The sequence below is a fragment of the Ochotona curzoniae genome, unplaced genomic scaffold, assembly GCF_017591425.1.
Source record: "Ochotona curzoniae isolate NIBS_2020 unplaced genomic scaffold, NIBS_Ocur_1.0 contig_3520, whole genome shotgun sequence".
Lineage (NCBI taxonomy): Eukaryota > Metazoa > Chordata > Mammalia > Lagomorpha > Ochotonidae > Ochotona > Ochotona curzoniae.
This window is the reverse complement of record NW_024465894.1, coordinates 5456866-5479177: the sequence shown is the minus strand read 5'-3', so window position 1 is coordinate 5479177 and position 22312 is coordinate 5456866. Positions and strand designations below refer to the sequence as shown.

The 22312-nt window shown below is 59.5% G+C and overlaps 1 protein-coding gene across 7 annotated transcripts in view; it reads right to left on the bottom strand.

The window, feature by feature from the left end:
* The window catches only part of SULF2 (sulfatase 2), a 63698-nt gene extending 41650 nt beyond the window's left edge, over positions 1-22048 (bottom strand). For 3 of the 7 annotated variants that reach the window (XM_040981356.1, XM_040981362.1, XM_040981363.1), the window contains exon 1: positions 5337-5545. In XM_040981356.1, coding sequence (XP_040837290.1) covers positions 5337-5511 — 175 coding nt within the window. In that variant the 5' untranslated portion in view covers positions 5512-5545. Of the gene's footprint in view, positions 1-5336; positions 5614-21912 lie in introns of those variants that run through there. The other 4 variants (XM_040981359.1, XM_040981360.1, XM_040981357.1 and 1 more) reach the window with 2 other exon arrangements.
* Between the last annotated feature and the right edge of the window lie 264 nt (positions 22049-22312).

The window sequence follows — 22312 nt, the reverse complement described above, 5'->3', positions numbered from 1 at the left end:
CCTTCAGGAAGCTTCCTGAGTGAACTCTGGCCGGGTGGGGCCCCGGTGAGGTCAATGGGCTTTGGCAGTCATTGAGTTCTCCCGCTGGGGTGTCCGGGGAGGGAAGGAAAAGGAAGGAAAGGTGCTTTTCTCTTTTCCCTGTGCTGTCAGCAGAGGAGGGCAGCAGCTGCTGGGAGCCCCCGGCCCCAGCCACCTGCTAGGGACAATGGATCGACCACAGCTGCACGTGATACTGTGATATTAAAACCTTCCTTGGGGCCTGGCACAGTAACCTAGTGGCTAAAGTCCTCACCTTGCACATGCTGGGGTCCCATATGGACACCGGTTCTAACCCCGGCTGCCCCTCTTCCCATCCAGCTCCCTGCTTGTGGCCTGGGAAAGCAGTTGAGGACGGCCCAAAGTCTTGGGACCCTGCATCCTTGTGGGAAGCCCGAAGGGGGCTCCAGGCTCCTGGCTTCTGATCAGCTCAGCTCTGGCCGTTGCAGCCACTTGGGGAGTGAATCAACAGATGGAAGATCTTCCTCTCTGTCTTTCCTCCTCTCTGCATATCTGACTTTCCAATAAAAATAAAAAAAACTTTCCTTGAACACGCACTTCTGCCTGTACCCTCTAGTTCCTGCCAAGCTCACAAGACAAAGCAAGCTCTATCCACACTGCAGGTGACTTCTAGGATGGGGTGGGGTTTGAAGAGCCCCCCTCTTCTGCCTTTCCGCTTCTTTCTCCCTGACCACCTGGAATGAGGCTGTGATAGCCGGAGCTCCAACCACAGGATGATCTTGAAGACATAAACGTAGGGTGAGAGAGACAGACAGGGAGACTGGTCCCAGCTCGCCTCGAAGCCCACGCTGGCAGCAAGCGTCCCTGCCAACCTCCTGACACACTCGTGTGAGCTAGAAGCAAAACCCCATCTGGCTGAAGCCCCATTCCAGCCAAACCTACGCCCAGCTCACTGAGCTTCCAGGACTCAAATGAGCTGCTGAACTGCTGGGGTAAAAAAAAAGGCCTTTCAGGAATGTACTTCAGGGCGGGTCAAGCGGAGCCTCTCTGCTCCTCCGATCACCTGCACCCACACGTCTTCTTGCCGCCAGTGAGCAGTGGCAGGAATGTCAAGGGGATGGGGCCACGGGGAGGCCACGCTGGAACTGGCCAGGGGCTTCCCACCACTCGGTCCCCAGCAAGCCCTGCAGCTCAGGACTCAGAATTGTAGCATGGGATGTGGTCTCCTAGTGGGTATGGAGAAGAGTGGCAAACAGGGGCCCGGCCAGGCCTCTCCCATGGGCAGCCCCTCCCAGGGCCGGGAGCCTGCGGGTTCCAGGATGGCAGACCCCTCTGAGAGAATCTGGGCCAAGGTCTCGGACCAGAAAAGTACAATCTTTGAGCAATTTCCACTGTCCCCTAGCCATGCTCACCCAGCCCCGGGCCTCTGCCCTCCACAATGCCGGTCCAATGGCCCCTTCTACCTCCTCCAGCATCTGTAGTGCCAGGCTTGCAGCCTTCCCCACCTCCCCATCACCACCCTAGAAGCACCAGGCTGGAACCCTGGAGTCAGTTGTTGCTTGTCGGCTGTCTCGCAACACGCCAGCCACACCCTGCTGAGCCTCTTGGCGGATCTCGGCGTCCGCTGTCTCACGCTTGGACAGGTGCAGCACACACTTCATTGGAGTTGTCTCACTCCCTTCACACGGTCCTGCTCCCCGCCCGGCAGAGGTCACAGTGAGACACAAATTACACACATGTCCCTCCCTGTGGCTGTCCCTCCACAACAGCTCAAACCCTCCCTGACCCCAAGCTCACATTCTACCAAAGCCAGGGATACAAGCATTACCATCTCAGAGAACCAGTCAAGTCCCTGGCTGCTCCACTTCCAATCCAACTCCCTGCCAATGCACTTGGCAAAGCAGCACAAGATGGCCTAACTCCTTGGGGCCCTGCATCCATGCAGGAGACCCAGATGGTATTCCTGGCTCCTGGCTTCGGCTTGGCCCAGTACCAGCTTCTTTTCTGTCTCACTGGAAACAGTAACAAGTGATTGTTACTGTTACGGACCCGCTAGGGCAGAAATTTCCAGGCCACCGCCGCCTCTAATGGCTGTTGGATTTGTGGTAGCCTTTGACCCAAGGCCATGGGTGCTGAGGTTTTGCACCAAGAGAACTGAGGCTTCCTCTTCAAATAACGTCTGACTTTGCCATCGGTCCAGGATGCAAGGCCTTGGAAAACCAAAGATGCTGTGCGTGCTCCCGCCCCAGGCCAGGGCTGTGTCTGAAGCCTCACGGGTTAAACCAGGGAGCCCTGCCTAGTTCCTTCCACAGCCTGCCTGGCTGCCTCCAGGGCCCAGCGCTTCTGTCTCTTTCCTGGTGTGAGGGTGTGGGCGGAAGCAAGGCCAGTCACATGCCTTGATGGCTTCTGAGGGTCGTTAGCATGGAAGGCTTTTCCCAACTGCTGTGAAGTTGGATGGATAAGTCAGGCCACCTGCTACTGAGCTCCCACTGCAAGTGCTCAAGGCACCTGACACTCCCCCTCCCCTAGGCCTGCAGTTGGTGGTGGAGGGCGGGGGTGGGGAGAGCTGAACCCCTTTTCCTGCCCAGCTGGCAATGAGGCAATGAGGGCTGACGGCTGTTCTCTGCCCTGGGACTGGAAGGGAGCCTGGGATTATCTCAGCCGAGAAGTTCCGAGCCCAGAAAACCGTGAGAGCTGCCGCACGGGCAAGCAGAAAATAGCAGATGATAAATTTTTTAGGACCACCCTCTGCCTGCCAGTTGTAGCAGACTGTGAGCTAATGTGCCGGGCTTTTTTGGAACATGAATTATTGATCGAGACCTGTCTTGTGGTTTATAAAAAGCGCATCTCCCCCTCCCCCCCGCCACCTCCTGCAGAAGCCAGTGAAGGAGACACGTGGGTACCAACCAGGGCATGGGCATGGCAGGCACGGATGCCACGGGCACCACAGCCATGTCCTGGAAGCTGTCTCTTCCCCAAGGGGGCTGAGATGCGTAAGTGAAGATACTGCCAACAATGTGCTTCCTAACAGGGAGAAAAAAACCCACACAGCAAACAACAAGGAAGCTGTCCTGGGGAACTGGCAGTGGGAAGGTCTGGGCCTCAGGTTCGAATCCTGCTGGTAGCTGTGCGGCCTGGGACAAGAGGCTTGGCCATTCTGCGCCTCTACTTTGGCATCCATGAAATGGGCAGAACAAATCTGCTTCAAGTCAGCCGTGTTTACCCCACCTTTTCTGCCCCTGGGTCCTCCCTCACCCACAGTTCCAGTCTTTACACCTGTGTTATTCTGCTGGTGACATTCAAGGAGCCCCGGGCATAGCACGAGCAGACTCCGACACGTGCTGACCCTTCACCCCGGATAACTCCCGCGTCAGCTCGGGAACCTGCAAGGACCGAGCGTGGGTCACCGGCTCCCCTGGCTCTGCCTGTCCCCCATCACTGCCTCTCCCTATGCCTGCCCTTGCAGGGAACTCAATTCCTCCTACAACAAGGTCACAGCGCCTCCCACTCAAAGCCCGTACCACAACCTGGCTCCACCTGCTCTCCCCACTGCAGCTCATCACTTCCACCTTGGCCCTTCCTCCCGCCCCTCCCAGCTCCCCGCCTGCACCACACAGACAACAGATGCCTGATGGACAGGTGCTGGATGTGTGCTTGAAACCTGCCCGCCTCTAGGTCCTGCCCATGACCTCCAGTTCCCTGGCACTGCCAGGCCAAAACACCTCGAGGAACTGCATAGGTGAGCCCAGTGGTTCTGATGCTGAGATGTAGCCTGCGAGGCTGTGCCAGCCACGGCCACGGTCAGCAGACCCCCATCCCCCTCCCAGCTATCAACCGCCGATTGCAGGTGTCGGCCTGTCAGGAAAGGCGCCGGGCTCTGATCACTTCCTGGCAGCAAGCCCTTGCGCGGAGAAGCTCTGGGAGAAAAATCTATACTTGTGATCATGAAGCAGACTATGTGGAGGGCCTGGGCTGATATAAAAAAGCCTTTCAGGTTTGAAACTGGAGCTGGATTTAGCTGAAAAGGCTCACCTGGGAGCAGTGGGCAGGGGGGCTCTGGCACTGCCCACTCCCTGGCCTGGTAGTGACTGGCAGCCCTCACCGTAAGTCACCAGCATCTCTGAGATCTGGTCCCATCCTCGCTTCCCTTCCCTAAGCTCCAGCCACCTCAGCCTTCTTGGTTGTCCCCAGGACCTTTGCACACACGGCTCTTAACTGCCTAGAACACTTCTCCCAAGATATTCCTGGTGCATGGCAGTACGGCGGTGGGGGCGGTGGGGGGGAGGATCTAATTTACAACAGAAGGGAAAAGCAAAGGGCTGAGTGCCACCCAGCACGGCGGGCACAAGCCACAACAAGCCGCTTAACCCTATGTGATTCAGCAAAATGCTATCAATCTTATCAGTTTTCTTTCACTTGAAACAATGCAGACACTAGAGGCTGGCACAGTGGTATAGTGTGCTAATCCTCTGACATCCCGTGTGGGCACTGGTTCGGGTCCCAGCTGCTCCACTTTCAACCCAACTTCCCATTTATGATCTGGGAAAGCAGCAGAGGATAACCCAAAGCCTGCATCCTCATGGGAGACCTGGAAGAGGCTTCTGGCTCCTGAATTCAGACTGACCCAGCTCCAGCCCTGGGGGCCATTTTGGGAGTGAACCAGTGGATGGAAGATCTCTCTCTTTCTCTCCCTCTAACTCTGACTTTCAAGTAAATAAAATGTAAAATTACACGTGCCATCTTGCCTTTGTGGCTAATGTTACCTGGGAGATGGCTTCCAAGATGCTTCCACTGAAGCCCAAACCTGTGGATGCTCCAACCCTGTTTCCTCAGTGGGCTGCACCTGCACTGCAGTGGGTGCAGAAATGGGATGCACAAACCAGAGAATTGAAGGCTGGCGCAGACACAGACCCCAAAGTGAGGAGTTAGACCGGGGAGCAGCTGCCATTGATCCTGGAGACCCTAGCCTTGGTGGCCTCATTTACAGGGGCTCATGTCCCTCTGCTGCAAACACAGCAAGCGGAGAAAGCCAGAGCTTGGGCCGAAAAGCCCCTGACCTTGGCCCCAAGGAAGGAGACCAGCCAGGAGATGGGCCTCGGTGCAGCCCAGAACTGCCTGGGAGGGAACATGAGCAGGAGTTGTCTCAGCATCTCCTCTCCTGGGTTTCGGCACTTCGGGGACGGCCCTACCCTGCGGGGTCAGCTGTGAACCCACGTGTGTGCAGTGACTTCGAGTGCTAGAAGTGAACTCCCTGGGTTCACACAACTGCCTGGTGGCAGGAGGTGCTGGCCTAGCCAGGTGATCTTGGGGGTCTCTGCCTGGGACCCCGGGACCCTTACCCAGCTCCACGTCCTGGTCATCCGTCAGCACCAGGATGATGTTGGGCCGGATGTTCCTGCGGTCGCGCTGGAACCTGCCCTTCAGGCGGTGGTGCGACAGGAAGGCGGAGCTGCTGGGCAGCAGGGAGAACAGCACGGCCCACAGCATGCAGAGCAGGAGGCTGGGGGGGCCCATGGTGCACAGTGGCCGCTGCGGCACGACTCTTGGGGTGCAGCAGTCTCAGACTGCCTTCCGTGGGTTTGCTCCCGGTCCGTCTTCCCTCTTCCCTCGCCGGATCTGGAAGAGAAGTACCAGGTCAATGTTGACAGAGCGGCTGGTCTGACAGCTGGCAGGAATGGGACCTGTCGAGCCAGTGCCTGCGGCAGTGCCAACACCCAGCCCAGGCAAGCCACGCCGGCACCTGCAGGAGATTCGGCCCATGGTGGGCTGCCTTCTGCCCAGGGACCAGCTCCCGTAGACGGGAGCAAGGTGGTTGCCTGGGCACTGCTGCCCCACCTTGCAGATAAGTCAGTGACCACACGGCCCGAGGGACTGAGAGCCTGCTGGCCTGCCACGGGTGGGAGAAGCAGAGGATCCTCACAGCTCTCACGCAGCCGAGGTGCCTCCCTCGGGGAGGCGACACAGGGGCTGGCAACAGTGTGGCTCTAGACCTCATTCATGTAAAATGAGAGAGAAGGTGCCAGTGCACATGGTGTGGGGAGGACAACAGCTCGGGGGTCTGGCTGTGTCACTTGCGCCGTGACCTTGAAGGGTCCTTGCTAACCATGGTGAGGGTTGGAAGCCTGGCCACCACCCAGAGCTAGCCAGGAGCCTCCGCATGCTCCCATGGGGCCCTCCTCATTCTTCCCAGGGCAAACCACCCAACGCCTTCCGTTGTTCACACAGGAAATGCAGACTCTTGCCAGGGCTTCCAGGGCTTGGTGTGACCTGAGCCTGCTCGCCAGCCTGCTGGCTGGAGGATCAAGCTCGCTCCTGCCGCCAGGCCTCTGCACATGCCCTGTTTTCACTATTGTCCCGAATTCTTCCCTGGGTCTTATATGAGGGGCTCCCTGTCTCCAGCACTGCCTTGTTTGCCAGGAGTCAGCAGGGAGGCATCGGCCATGCTGGGTTCTCCAGCCAGATACTGCTTGCCCCTCCTGCCCCAGGGAGCTGACCTCTGCGGCTGCACATGCGTGGACGCCATCCCAGGCCTGAGGCCAGTGTACCGTAAGACCACGTAGAGAGAGCCACAGCACAGCGAACCGCCAAGCGTGCCCTGGCTCCTCCCCACCAAGCTCAACCCCAGCCACACTGGAGTACTCTGGCATGTGCTTCCCTGGAGAGCAGCTAACTGCACAAATCAAGTCCACGCAAGCTGAACGCACACCTCTGCTCCCGCTGCGCACCGCAGGTTCTGCGCCTGGTGCATGCTCTCCAGGAGCCAGGACCCGCCAGCCAGGACTTCCCACTGCACGTGACTGGGGGTGGCCAAGGAGAGACGCTCACTCTTATCTCTCACTGGTCCTTACCTGTCCCCAGTAGTTTTCAAACTGTGCCCACATCCTCTCAGGGAACACTGGGGCAGGTTCTGGCCTTTGCACTGGAAGCTGTACCTGCACCCATCAGCCCATGAGCATGCTCCAGCCCCCGTGATCACAGACAACATAGTCACCCTGAGCACAGGAAGTCTCTTATGTTGGTGGGCAATGCCCCGGTATGCCCAGGTGCCCCCTCCTTTGTCAAGCAGCATCGCCTGTGGATACTGTTCCCATGGAGCACAGAGAACCAGCATCACTTTCTCGCCATCACACAGCTCCGGAAGTGCCAGCGAAGAATCCCTGGCAAGATTAGGACTGCTGGGTGGGGCATGCTCAAAGTACATCTTTAGTCAACTCGCTGACAGTCCCTTGCCTGAGTTCCCTTGTTTGCCAAAAACAGCAGCAGGTGGCCAGGAGGCCTGGGATGGTGCCAGGGTCATGGGGCGATAGAGCCAGGACTCGGTCAGCTGCACCTGCACACTGGGCCTCCAGCATCCGCTCTGGGCGGCAATGCCTCCGGATGGAAGTCGGAGCCCCGCGCCAGGGCCTGGGCAGTAACAGGAGCTAATTATCTCATCAGACCAGCTCATCAGTGGGTCGATGTCTGATGAATTCCCTCGGCTCCGACTTCTGGCCCTGGGCCAGCCTGTCTCCGGATGCTGAGGAAATCAATTAAAAATGACACAAGAGATCCTGTCTCCATTTTCTCCTTCTTGGGAAAACACTCTGAGTGGCTACACGGAGTCTCCAGCAAATGCACCTGGGGCCCCTGGCCAGTAGTCAGTCTGTACCACGCCACCATGCCCAGCGGCCACCAGCTCTGGACCCACCTGCCTCTTCCCCACAGCTCACAGAAAGGCTTCCGAGGCCAGGCCAGGACAAGGTCTCCAGCGACAGGTCACAGGCCAAGCATCAGAGTCTCGTCCTTCAGACTCACCTGCCAACCTGTGGCCCAGCTGTGCAGTCGCATGGGAGGCCTGGAACGGACTAGCCACAGCTTCGCCCTTCTCAGTGCCTATCTCCTGGGTGCTCTAGGTGGCAACTGACCAAGTGAATGCTCAAGGGCGACAGAAGGAACAGCCAGGGTGCTTGAGAGGAAGGAGCCAAAGGTAAAGTTTCCAGACAAGGGCTCAGCAACGTGGGAAAGAAACGAGGGCAGAGAGCGAGAAGGGCATGGAGCTGACCCAGGTAACCTGCTGCTGCCACCACCGCCATGCCACAGGAAATTCCAGGGCATGGCTCTGGGTACAGAGCAAGGGAAAACCAGAGTGGTCAGGACTCCCGTGCTCTGGGGGCAGCGCATCCCAGGCTGGGATCATGGCAGGACAAGGAGGGCAGGCTCAGCAACAGGACAGAGCGAGGCGACGCCTGCCAGGTCAGTCGTGGTCTTGGGGTGGGAGGAGCGAGGGCGGGGTGCCTGGGACCTTCTGCTCCCCCAGGACTGCCACTGGATGCGGTCAAGCAGAGTGTGTACAGGGGAGGTCGTGGGGGCCATGCTGGATGCAGGCTGGAGGTTATGAGGGTCCAGGAGCCTCACCATCCGGGGTTGGAACCTCGGCTCCACCCGTCGGGCCCCTCCGATGGCCCCCGAAGGTGGCACTCGCCTTACACGACTGTCACACTCAGGCAGCCTTCGTCATAGATCTGTCTGCAGTAGGTGCTCAACCAGTGCTGACTGGCGTCACCTCACAGCCCGCCTCCTCTTACAGCTCCCAGTACTGCCCTGGGCATCATCTCACGCTCATCCTTGGTCCTGGTTCCAGAGCCCAGCCAATCAGAGCTCTCCCTGCCATCCCCCACGGCTCCAGCGTGAGTGGGCGGAAGGTCAGGTGTCACCTGGGAGACATCCGGGAGGACAGAACGGGCTTGACAACCTCCAAGGCATGATCCAGCGCAGCCTGAAGCAGGAACCTTGCTCGCAGGCTGTGCCTCCTCCCTCCTCTAACAACTTTGTTTCCAGCACTCGGCAAGTTCCCTCTTTGCCTTGCAAGCCCTTGCAGCAGAGCTGGCTTGAGGTGGTGCCAATACAGGCGGCACCCCAGGCTGGTATGACCTCGGTGTGCCTATGGCTGACCTCTTGGGCCTGGGCCCAGGTCTCCACCTTGTGACAGCAACCTTTCCTCTCTCTTATTTGCCCACTGATAACAGAGGTGTGTGGCAGAGCGGAAGGCACGTGGGTGTGGTGACTGCTGGCCCCGACTTGGCTGCCCCAACTGTGACTTGGGCATGGCCAGGAAGACTCGGTGGGTGGAGCCTGGGGAGGGGCAGAGGGCCTTCCTGCATCCCCCACCTCCCCGGCTGCTCTCAATAGAGCACCTATCACAACACCAGGGTCCTTCATTTCTGCTTCGGAGTCACCTGCGGGGTGGGAGGGCCATGTCCCCTTCACCCTGGGGACAGGCACTCTCTGGTTCATCCCATGGTGCCAAGCCCTGGCACCTCCAGGTACTCACAAGCTCCCACCATGCACCAGGCCCTCTTCTAAGTGCTAGGAGATCTGGAAAATCAGCCCTTTGTGCACCAGACACCAGAGCAAATGGCAAGGCCGATGAGGTGAGAAACCATGCAGGGAGAGAGGCTGCCTGCTGAGGGTGCCATGCCGGGAACTCCCTTGGCAGTGGCCAGCAGAGGGCCCTGTCCAGCGCCTGCTGCGGTGCCGATGATTTAGGGAACAGCATTCTAGCCACAGGGCACAGCAGGGTAAACGTCCCTTAGGCACAAGAAGTGCACAGTGCCTGCTGGATGGAGCAGAGGAGGGACCCGAAGGGCAACGTGGTCCGAACGGGCTGTGCGCAGGGAGGCCAGGGGGCGCAGAGTCCCGAGGAGAGAGAACAGTGCTTGGCCCAGGGCGGGAATGGCAAAGGAGTGCTGGACGCATTCTGACATGGTTCTACAGGATCACGAATCCTGGGTAACGAGTCACTCCACAAGTGAGTGTGGAATTACTCTGTCTCCTCCATGCTCAGAGAACTGGAGCCAGGAGTCTCGGACAGGCCCTGGCACCATGGGCCAGTCAGCTCTGGGATAGCCCTGGCACCATGGAGTGCTCAGCTCTGGGACAGCCCTGGCACCACAGGCCAGTCAACTCTGGGACAGCCCTGGCACCATGGAGCGCTCAGCTCTGGGACAGCCCTGGCACCATGGGCCAGTCAGCTCTGGGACAGCCCTGGCACCATGGGCCAGTCAGCTCTGGGGCAGGCCTGGCACTGCGGACCACTCCGCTCTGGGACATAAGCCACAGCTGCAGCACAGGCCCAGCACGGCACCCCTGGCTGTGGGGGCGTTCACACGCTGCCTCTCCACAGGCCCAAGCACACAGCCTGGCTCCTCGGAGGCCACACGGGCAGGGCTGCTTTCACTTCTCCGCTCCCCCACAGTGCCCTGCCACCACTCTCCACACCCTGTTACAGGGGTGCACACGGTTGGCTGGAGTTACAAACCCTGCTTCCCCAGGAGACATGCCGAGGGCACTGTGGATGAGCACATGGGCACCTTGTGGCTATCTTGGAAAGCTGCCCGGTCCAGAGGCCTGGCCTGGAAGGGCTCAGTGCCCAGGTCCCTCCCTGCACTGTCCCTTCTAGGAAGTCAGCAGCCCATGAATCGCTGCCCAGCAGGTCACACCCACCCCAAAGATGCCCTGGGCCTGCAGGCTCACTAGGTGACTGCCCCGGCTACACTGTCCCTTCGCATGGGGTCACCAGGTCAGGTGCAGAGAGCCCCCTCTTCAGTGTCAGAGATCACGCACTCCTAGTTAGAGCTGCAAGGCGCCCCTCTCTGTAACTCCACCTCCTCAGGGTAGGAAGGCAACAGCCCAACAACCCAGAAAGGCCAGCTGCAGCAGGCTGGGCGCTAGCTTGGGAGCCGTCCCGGCCTCACCCTCCTGCAGGGGTGAGAAACGATTGAACCCAGGCGTGCTCAGGGCCAAGGTCAATGTGAACATCGTTCCGAGAGGCACATGTCTGCAGCGTGGAGGACCGGGACAGGGGATCGGGGCCCGGTGGGGCAGGGCAGCTGGCACCAGGCCCACTCTGCCAGACCTTGCTCGGACCACCCAGCTTCTCCACTCAGCCCAGCCACAGCAGCAGCTCCCAGCTGTTTCTGGGGAAATCGGGCAGCCTTGCAGGGCAGGGGCTTCTAGAGCAAAGCCAAGGGGTCCTTGTGCTGCACTAGACCCAGCTTGGTCGGTCTTGACCATGCTCCAAGCCATGGGCACACACATGCAAGCTGTAGCACCCACTTCACTCGCTGTCTCAGCCTGGGATTGAGTTCCCTGTGGCCCGGTCACTGCCGACGTGGGAGGCCAGGTCACTGCTCCTCTTGGGGTCCTGTCCTACATGGAGCATCCAGCCCCAACTGAATGCCCTCCCCACCCCCAATGGCTCCTAGAGGGCAAAACAGTGCCCCAGCCGAGAACCACACACACACAGACAGCTAAAGATGCCGCAACACTGGCCTGTGTGGACTCCGCGAGCTTTCCCATAATCAGGAAACAGGCCTCACATGGGACCAAGGGGCAGGGCGCTGCTGCCTTTCTTCACAACTCAGAAAGTCTGAAGAAGGAGAACCAGCGTCACCTATGCCCCAGGCACATTCCTGTCCTGCAAGGGCCGCTGGGTCCCACCCCTGTGCACTTCCCCTCAATCCAGTTCCTGTCACCTGTGCCCGGGACAACCCAGGGAAAGGCCCGGCTTACAAGCAGTCAACATCAGCTGGTCACCTCGGGAGACAGGCACCTGTTTGCAGTGGCCTGACTCACACTGGAGAAGCAAACGCTCAACCCACTTTCCAACCCCAGGCTCGGCTCCTATGCTAGGAGCTTTGAAGAGTCAATCCGGGGAGCGCTCTCAGAGGAGGCGGCGAAGCCTGCTGTGGGTGAGGTGCTTTCCTGGCAAAGGCAAAAGCAAGCGCGAAGGCCAGCTCGCTCCGCCGAGGGGCAGCCTGACCCCTACCCCTGCCTTCCAGCCAGGCCACACCTGCCGTCCTTGCTGGGTGCTTAGGGGAAGTGGGAACTAGACACAGAAATCCCCCACCTCCCCTTTGTTCCTTTGTCTGGGCTGTGGACAAATGGTTCCCTGGCAGGGAGTTACAAAGTTATTTCTGCAGAAGGCCTCTGGCCAAAAGCAATAAAGTGGGACTTCAAGAGAATCATTATTCACGCCTAATTGTGGTGGCCCAGGCGGCCCCTCCCCCACTCCTTAACCTCCCGCTTCCTCAGCCCCAAGAACCGCATGCAACACAACCCGCTGTGCCCAGAGGTCAGGGTTTTGCTCAGCATGGAGCACACAAGAGAAAAAAAGACATTCTGACCGCTCAGTATGAATAATCCAATTATTGCTTCCTTTTCTACCCAAGTCCCTGGTCGTGTGCGTGCACCACCCGCATGCCTCGCGCCCCTGCTAGGAGCAGCCGAGCCGCTCATTAGCTCACCTTGGAAACGGCCTGGCGCCTTACAACCATTCCAGCAACCAAGACTCCCAGGCCAGGGACCACATCAGGAACGACTCTGGTCCACTGACCAGCTCTGTGTAGGGACGCGAGGGTGCTGGGTTTGTGGGGGCTGACTGAGGAGTACCAGATGGAAGGACGCCAAGGCCTCACCAGCCCCGGGGTTCCCAGCCAGGACCCATCAGGGCTGGGGATGCTGGGGCTGTGGGCATTACCATGCGTGGGCAAATCACAGATGCAGACGCTGATGCCCGCCAGGTATCCTGGGCACTGACCTTGCACCCAGAGGCTAAGGACACAGGCTCAGCCCTTCCACCTGTCCGGCTTGTGGGTACGGTCCTCCCCACCTGTCACTCACTCCCACAGCCAGCGTGGGCACCACCAACAGTGCCTCAGTGTCCTGGGACCCACCCACGGCCTCCTGCAGTGTGGGAAAAGCAGAGGCAAGCACCACGTGGGCTGGGCAGATGTTACCTGCCCAGGGTGGGGACTGTCAAGTGCAAGGAAAACCCAGCCCTGGCCCCCACTGACAGAGCAGAACTACAGAGACTGACTGATCCATGGCAACGAACTTGGCCACAGCCTCAGATGGTGGGGCATGGAAGGAGTGCCCAGTGTGGTCAGAGACCGTCTCCATCTCCCCATTTTCTTTTAGGAGGATCTGAAAACTCTAATTGCAACATGAACTCACACGACTGCCGCAGTCCTGAGAACCACCCATTTCACAGGCTCCAAAGGCACCAGCGTTGTGGATTGAGACGCTGCCTGGGGTGACAAAGAGCGGCTTCTTTGTGCTCCGCTGTCCTTGTCTGTGATGTCTGCTCACATGGGCATCACTTAACGCACTACCAGGCATGAAGCGAGTGCCCGGGAACTTAAACTTCAGGGCTGGACACCCGGCTCGGGCTCGGGCTCCCATGTGGGAGGCCGGGGTGGAGCTCCAGGTTCCTGCTAGCACAGGTGGCAGGCATTTGGGGAATGAACCACTGGATGGGAGGCCTCTGGCTGTCTGCCTTTCAAATAAATAAGCAAATATGTGTTTTTTTTTTTTTAAGATTTATTATTGTTTTTAATTGCAAAGGCAGATTTACAGAGAAGCAGACAGAGGAAGATCTTCCATTCGTTAGTCCATTCCCTTTGTAATTTATTACTATTGTTTTTTTTTTTTTTTTGAGAGTGACCAAGAAAGAGTGAGAGAAGTGCTCCCACTCACTGGTTCACACTCCGCCCACACCTGCTGCAATGGCTGAGACCCGGCCAGGGCCACGGCCAAGGCTGGGAGCAGTGCAATCCAGGTTTCCCATGTGGGTGGCGGGGATCCAGGCACCAGAGCCACTGTTACCACCTCCCAGGGCGCATGTCAGCAGGACACTGGAGCGAGAAGCAATACTGGCACCTGAACCCGGGCTCTCTGATTGGGTCGTGGAAGACTCAACTGCCGGGCCAAATGCCAGGCCACCAGCCACGTGGAAGCCATCTCCATGGGCTCAGGCCTGGGCTCGGGGTCCACAGTAACTCCAGGAGAAAGCTGCCATGATCACTCCATTCTCCAGGAGCCAGAATGCCGGCTCAGAGAGACCCGGCTGGGGCCGGAACCCAGGCGTCGTGGCTGCAGACTCCATGCTCTCCGTCTCTCACACAACTCCTGCCCAGCTCTGCCAGGTCTGCACGGAGCTCCCAGCCACGCTTGCTGGAGTCGCCACGTCCATGTCTCGGAGCAAATGAGGGCGGCGAGTGGGCAGGGAGAGGCACTTGGGGTCACTGCTGGGGTCCACCTGGTATTTCCCACCTCTGTACATTTTAAGGATTTATTTGGAAAGGTGGAATGAGAGAAGAGGAAGAGGAGGGGAGAGAAGGGGAGAGGAGGAGGAACAGAAAAAGAAGGTGTGTGTGTGTGTGGTATTCCATCCACTGGTTCACTCCACAAAACACACAGTTTTGGCCTGGCCCAGTCTTGGTCATGGGGTGTGAACCAGTGAATGCAAGACCCTTTTTTTCTTCTCTAATCCTCTGTTTTTCAAGTAAAGTGAAAATAAATAAATGACAATTTAAAAACTGCTGACTGTCTTGGAACGTGAACCCTGTTTATGGCCGCCGGGTCACTAGACCCGTGGCATCGGCATCAGCGGCCCCTCCCCTGCCCCGTGAGCATCACGTGACTCTGGCAGAATGACTGCCCGGTCACTGTCCCCAGGCACCTGTAGGGAGTTCACTTCCCTTCCGTTTCCGAACCACAGTCAGGGCGTTCATTCATGAGAATGTGTGTGCCTAGGTTAATGATGAGTTGATTCCAGGTAAACTTGGCAAAAAAAAAAATGGTGTAAAGAAGGAGGTATTTGATTTGCTGATGGTTGGGGAGAACAGCTGGATATTAAGTCAAACAATACAATCCATTTCTCTTTCCCAGTGTTTACTTTAGAGATAAGTGCAAAACCCAACCCTGGCCCCAGGAGACAACGCCAAAGGCCGCTAGGATGTGGGGGTTCTTGGAAGGACGTTCCTCTCCGGCGCAAAGACAGACGGGCAGGGACAGTTTTACTTTCTGGTTATGAGAGACAGCAAGGGTGTCCCCCTCTGCGGTCCCAATCATCAGGTGATATGTCTGGAGCGGTGGCAGCCATCATAAGGCTAAGAGGGAGCAAGGTCAAATACATGCTAACAGAGGAACAGGGGTGAGAAAGATGTGAGTCCATGAGGACGTCCTTGTCTGGGCAGACTCAGCCCCACACACCCCTGCTTTGGGGAGGGGTGCAACTGAAGCGTTTCTGCTATTTCTCCAGGCGTGGTAATTCTTGCAGTGAATGTGCCTCCATCCACCTCCGAATGGTCAGGGCTCGGGCCCGTTAGACCCCACACGGGCTTCCCTGCTCTCTGAAAGTCAGCTCCCTGCCTGTGTCCACAGAGGGCCGGAGACTTAGTTCTGGCACTATCCGGTTTTCAACAAGAACAAACTGTCTCCTGAACTTGTGTGGGCCAGCAGTGTTTGCAGTCCGGTCCCCAAAGCTCCTCCCGGGGCCACGGAGATGGGTCAAGTCCCCTGCAGGAGCTCTTGCCCCGCAGCCAATAAGAAAAGCCTCTGGCTATGTTGTTCCCCCCCCCACACACACATCTGGCATCCACCTGGCCAAACACTTTCCGGGGCACCGCCTGGCGTCCCCAGGGACACGGCTGTCCATCACCTCCCACGCGGAGACCTGACGGGCCAACGCCTCCAGCAGATCCCAGGTGCGTGGACAAGCGCAGTCTGGCAGGGGAGACTCCCTCGCCGTCACAGTCTGGGTTGGAGACGCTGTTTAGGTCAAGCCGCACCAGTGGCCCACCGAGGCCACCTTTGGGAACCGGGGCCACGGTCCCAAGTCACAGGCTGGAACATTGAACGCTGCCTGCCAGTGACCAGGAGTCAGCCTTCAGCACGGCCTGTGCTATAAGCTCCCACAAACCAAAGCGTGGGGAGGGAATTATACCTGAGCACACAGCACCTTCTCCCGGAGGGCTGAGGAGTCCCGGCTGCTGCCCTGTGTGGCCGCACACACCCAGCTCCCAGACTCTCACACCCGCCTCTCCACCACTGAATTCCAGATCATGCCCCAACCCCACCACCATGTTCCAAAATCTTGCTCATTTAGGAATCACCAGGCCCCAAACTGCCTCCCTGTGGTATGGGATTTGGGGTGATCCACGTCCCGTAGGATTCCCACAGTATCCCTGGCCCCTGTCCCGCCCCAGTGTCCCCAAAGCCACCAGCAGCATTCTCTCACCAGCTGTGACAACCAAAAATCCTCCCTCTGGGCCAGGCGCCTCTGGGCTGAGCAGCTCAGCTCTTCCGGACATCCCATCCGCCGGCTCCACCTCCAGAACACGCCGCCCACGAACTCCATCTGCACGCCTGCCACCCTTGGCTAGCCACTGCCGGCCTGGCTGCCCTGCCTGTGGTCACAACTTCCACTTGTAAAGCACCCAGGATCCAACAGCTCTCCACCCCCAGGTATTTTTTTTTTTTTAGATTTATTTATTTTTATTGGGAAGGCAGATATACAGAGAGAAGGAGATACAGAGAGTAAGATCTTCTGTCCACTAATTCACTCCCCAAGCGGCCGCAATGGCCAGAGTTGAGCTGATCCGAAGCCAGGAGCCTCTTCCAGGTCTCCCAAGCAGGTGCAGGGTCCCAAGGCTTTGGGCTGTCCTCCACTGCTTTCCTGAGCCACAAGCAGGGAGCTGGATGGGAAGTGGAGCATCAGGTCTTTTTAAAGTCTGAAGTCCCAGAAGCGAAGAGGTTATTCCACCAGTACAATGATGCAAAGTGAGGCAGAACAAGGGCTGGCCTTCCAGGGCACAGCTGAGAGTCCTACTTAACAGGAAAGCTTTGTAGATAGCTAATGAGCTAGCAGAGGATTTTTTTTTTTTTTTAAGAGAGAGAGGGTACAGGTGGGGAGGGAGAGAGACCACACAGAAGATCAAGTGTAAACACCCACAACGGCCAGGACTGGACCAGGCTGAAGCCAGGAGCCTGAGCTCAACTCGGGTCTCCCACTAGACCTGGCCACGTGGAGCGCCACCTGCTGCCTTCTAGGCCTGGGGTCAGCAGCGAGAGCGGGGCACTCCCCAGGTGTTGTGATGTGGATGGCAGGTGTCCTCATCACCCCCTGGGCCATCAAGCCGACTGCCCCCCACGCCCACCTCCCACCCAGCTCTCAGGCCTGTTCCAATGTCCTAGCTCGAAGAGGGCCGTGCGAGTGACCACTCCAAGTTGATCATCACACGATGTGTACCAGCACCACACTGTGACCCACAAACACTGATGTGTTACTACGGGTCAACAGAAACACAACGAGCTGGAGTCGAGGCCCCGTGGGTCAGGCCACGGCTTTTGTTTCGGATCACTGGTTCCACAGCCGGCCAGTCCGGCCCAAGCCTGCTTGCTGCTGGCTCAGGCAGCTGGGAAAGCGACAGGGCATGGCCCAAGTCATGCTCTGGGAGACTCCTACCATCCACGTGGGAGATCCAGATACAGTCCCAGGCTCCTGGCTGCAGCCTGCCTGGCTAGCTGGGGAGTGAAATAGCCAACAGAAGACTTCTCTGTAATTCTGCCTTTCACATTCAACAATCAAGTCTAAACACCACACCATGACATGGCATGCACTTCCCACCCTGGCCTCCCCTTCCAACTGCACTTAGAGTTTCCGTTGGGACAGGTACCTGAGACAAGCCTCTCCTCTGCTTCCAGGCCTTGGCACTGCTGTTCCCTCTACCTGCAACACTGTTCCCACAGCTCAAAGGGCACACGTGCAGAGTCCTCCTTGGTCATCAATGCTGATCCTGACCCCTCGCGGTTCCCGAGTACCAGGCTACACTGTCGTGTCCTCCACTGAGCTTTCTGCCCTGGGAGATGGCTGTGCTCATGAACTGGTTTACTGGGGTGATATCAGCTTTCCACCCTCTGAGATGCCAGCTCCAGGAGCCCAGGTTTTTCTCCTGTTTGTCCCTGGTGCCTCCCAATGGTTAGGAACATAGTAGGTGCTCAGTAAACACACATACTCAAATGCAGAGAACTGCCCCCTTAACCTGCATAGCAGTGTGGCCAGAGCCTGGAACCTTCCCCCAGGCATCCCGTAGGCCAAGTCCCCACACCCTGGGCCCCGGTGCCTGAGCCCTCCCACTGCCGTGCAGACACCCAGGTACAGCAATTCCCCCAGCGTCCAGATCCTCCCTCAGAACTCTGCTCAGCAGGGTCCAGGCCATGCTTTTCCAAAGAAATACTTCCAGATGATTCTCCTGGCAGAAGGCTGGGCAAGCCCTGGCCCCGGCCCCCACTCAGCCCAGGCTGCAGGCCAGTGCAGACAAGGCGGGCCTCCCTGCCGGCTGGCCCAGTGGGAGGAGGAGCCTGTTTCCATGGCATCCACCTTGGCCAAAATGCGGATAGGCCCGTCCACCCTCCATCACTCATGCTAGCAGCCCTTGTGACAGGCAGAGCAAGCAAGCCTGCCTGTTACTGAACTTGTTGCTTTGTCCTCCCAGGCTCTGGGGGTCTCAGGGTCATTCTGCCCTAGCAGTAGGGGGACACCGAGGAGGACCTCATTTTTCACACAGGTGAAGGATGGCTGCAAGCACATGGCAAAAATGGGGTGGTTGGTGGGAAGCTTGGGCATCCTGGAGCTTTCCCAGGAGAGAGGCCTACTCCCTTGGTCTGGGCTGAGCTCAAGGGCCTGCAGGGGCACCCTCCAGCGTGGTAAGAACCTGTGTTTGCCCAGAGCTCTCGGTGCCAGACGCCACGCCAGAGCACTCGCCAGATGATCTCACTGCATCCTGTACCACCAACCAGGAGACAGGTGCCGTGTTCATCGCCAGTCGCCGGATGAGAACATTGAGGTGGAGAGGTTGAGTCACCCGCCTCCAGCTTGTCACTGGGCAGGGGGCCGGGCAGCCTGGTTTCCCTAACCATAGTGCCCAGGGCTGCCAGAGCCCACCCCTCGGAGCTAGAGAATGAGCTCGGCCCCACGAAAGGCAGGGCAGAGATGTGGAGGACAGGGTTCCCAGGGCCAAGGTTGCACCTCAAAGGCGGGTGTGCCCAATGCCAGAGGTACCCAGGTGTTAGGGGCACGCCTGAGTCTTCCTGTCTCTTTAAGCCGGCTTTGAGCGATTATTTTTTTTCTGTTGATTGCAGCAGAAAGAGTCCTGATGACTTCACAGTGCTTCTAGGAAAGTGCCCCTCACTGACACTCCATTTGCAGCTCCACAAGAGCGAGGTTTATTCCCACTTCCTGCCCCTCAGCCGCTGGAGCGGCAGCCCTGACACCCACCGTGGCCCGCCCAGCGCCTCTTCCCCTTTTGGCTCCAAGTGAGGCCTGGTTCCCTAGCAACCACCCCAATTAGGCAATCATGCCATTTATCAGGATGCCAATTAATTATAATGAACTTAATGATCTCCCAATTAGATAGCGCCTTGAATCTGCCCGATCAGGGGTGCCTGCAGGTCCCCCCCTGGGCCCATCACAAGCAGGGCTCTGAAAGGCAGACTCTCCTAGCCCCCCAGCCACACCCAGGGGCATAGCACCCTGGACCAGGAGGTGGGCTGGGGTGGGGTCCCCTCCAGGACCAGGTCCATGTGACTCCGCTGCCTGCCACAAGAGGGTGGCACCTGCCACAGAATCTGCCAGGCTCTGGCCTTTGTGCACGGCTCAAGGCTTCGTCTCAGACCACCCCCCGCCCGCCCGCCTCCGGCCCCTCTGTGCCAGCCACATCTGGCATTTCACTTTGTGCGGTGACAGGAGTCGACACAGGGTATTCTGGCAGGCAGGAGGAAAGAGGGCTGGGCGACCACAGATTCTTCCCTGAGCCGACACACCCCGAGGCCTCCCACGCGAGAGCTCCTAGCCGGCGCAGGTGCCGCAGAAGGACGAGACGGTACAAAGCGGTTCCCTTGCGACACTCCTCCACAGGTGTGTGTGTCCGCAGCAGAGAAGGCCAAAGTTGAGTCTGCACGGGGGCCCTATCCCCAAGCACCTGTAGGGAAGCCATGGGCCTCTTGCTGCTTCGGTCTCCACATCCCAGGCACCCCACAGCCTCTCTGTGCCCGAGGAGCCCAGCTGTCACACCGGGGCCTGCTGCGGGGCTGGGGTCCCATCCCAACGGGCACCTGGGGTCTGGAGGAGACCTTTCCCCGCACTGAACTGGAACTGCTGGTGCACTCTGCAGCAGAGCTGCGTCTCCCTTCCAGAGGCAAAGACCAAGAAGAGGCCAACGCCTTCTCCCTCCGGGCCAAACTCCCAGGTCAGAGTCGCCCCCTGCAGGCAGGTTCGAGCTGGGAAACGCAGCTGACCCAGGAGAAGGGGCAGTCCCAGTGGCTGTGTATCTGTCACCAGCCGGGAGAGCAGCCCAGAGGAACCCTTGGGAGAGGGTGCTGGCAGGGCCACACGATGGAGATCTTTCTCCAAACCCACACTTCTGACAACTCACCCATCGTCCAGGACCTCTTAAGTGGCAAAAACTTAACCATGTTATTAGGGTTTCTGAAAAAGCCATAAACGCAAATAGAAAACCCCAGAAACAACACACAAAGCCCAAACCCCAACCCATGCCAGCCCTCGGTCATGGCGGTAATGCCAACACTGGGGCTTCACATTCATGAACTTCGGGGAGGAAATAAGAACTCTCGTGAACAAACGGCCTATGCCCCACGTGCCAGCAGCCACACCTGCACAGTGTCCTCCGAGCTGCTCGCTGGCCATTGAATCAATGCAGCGCCCTCCCCGGCTGCCTTCTCTCTCAAGGGATCGGATTAAATGAGGGGGTCCTGCTAGGACAAGTGGAGCTGCACTGGGAGAGTCCCCGGCACTGCTGACCGGAGCGGCCACAGCCGGCGCCTCCAGGGGTGCCCTGCTCCTGCAGCCCCCAAGAGCCCCCACCCAAGGGGGAGGGGGTCACTGCGGGGAAAGAGGCCTGGGACAGATGGAGGGGGGAGGGGCGCATGCCCAGATTCAAACGTAAGCTGAACGTAATTACTTGGTTAATTAAATATTGACTTTTAACTCACAAAGTGATTAAAACAAGCTGCAGGAAAGACAGTCCAGACAGGACGGGGGTGGAGGACGCAGGGAAGGTAAGAGAACTTTCACAAGGGGGACAGAGGAGGCTGGCTTGCTCCTCCTACTGTGTGCAGCACCTACTGTGTGCAGGGTTGGGGACCTCAGCCTCTGACCGGCCGGGCGGCGAACTGTGTGGACACCGGCGCCCACCACAGCAAGATTCCAGGTGTCTCTCCTGACGTTTCCCCACCTGAGACCCCACCTCATCCCCTTTGTCCTCTAAGTGGGGCCAGAGGCAGCACAGGGGCTCGCTCGGGTGTCCTGACACTCAGCAGGGGGGCCTGGCACCACAAGGAGATCCCCAAAAGCCGGAACAGAACAACGAATGAACCAGGACAGGCAATGTTCAAGCCACACGAGGCACTCTTGGCAACAGCTGCCGCTTGCCCGCTGGACCTCAGAGGGCCTCGAGGGGGATGCGGAGGGGCCATCTCCCACGGGGCAGCCCAACTGGCTTGACCTGGCCCGGGAGCAAGTTTGTCTTTCAGCCCGCGTGTTCCCTCGGGAGCTACGAGTTCGTAGTCACTCTGGAAATCCGGTCCCCGCTCTGCCGCGTCCTGCCCGGACAAGCCCCACGTGGGCTGGCTTCCAGCCGGCTCTCCCTCCGGGTCGCACCCCAAAAGGGTCAACGAGGCTGTGTCCGTGCGGCCGGCTGGCCGAGGCGCGCCTTCCCCCTTCCCCCTTCCCCCAGGGCCACCAGGGCTCGGCGTGGCGGGTCCGCGGGTTAGGGGCGCGGCGGGAAGTCCTCGCCCGCCCGCCTGCCCGCCCATCCCGCCGGCGGGGTCAAACGGGTCATCCCCCAGCGGCCGGCCGGCGCCGGAGCCTCCCGCCCCGCGTTCCAGGTCCCACCTCCGCGCGCTTGGCCCGGGGCCGGAGCCCGAGCCGCAGCAGCAGCCGGGCGGACCGGACCGCACCGGTCCCGCCTCACCTGGGTGGCGCTGGTGGTCGTGCTCCCCGCGAGGGAAGCTCCCGAACGCCGGGAGCCCCGGCGTGGCCACGGCCCGCCCACCTGCCCCGCGCGCCCCACTCACCGGCACGCACGGCCCGGGCGGCCTCACCCGGCGCGCGACGCTGCCGCCTCTGCCGCAGCCCAGCCGGGCCGCGGGGCGCAGGGGACTCCGCGCCGCTGCTGCTGCCGCCGCCGCCGCCGCCACCACCGCCGCTGCTGCTGCATCCCCCGGCGAGCACGGCGGCTGCTCCTCCTCCTGCCTCCTCCCTCCTCCTCCTCCTCCCCGCCCCCCGGCCCCGCCGCCGCCCCCGGCCCCCGCCCCGGCGCGCCGCCCTCGCCAAAGTCCGTCTCCGCGCCCTGCCCGGGCGGTTCTTAAATCTCCCAGCGCCGCCGGCCTCGCGGCCCGAGCCAGCGCCCTGGCACCGCGCGCCCGGGCCCCTAAGGCTGCCCGCTGGCCTCGGCGCGGGGGATGCGGGCGCGCG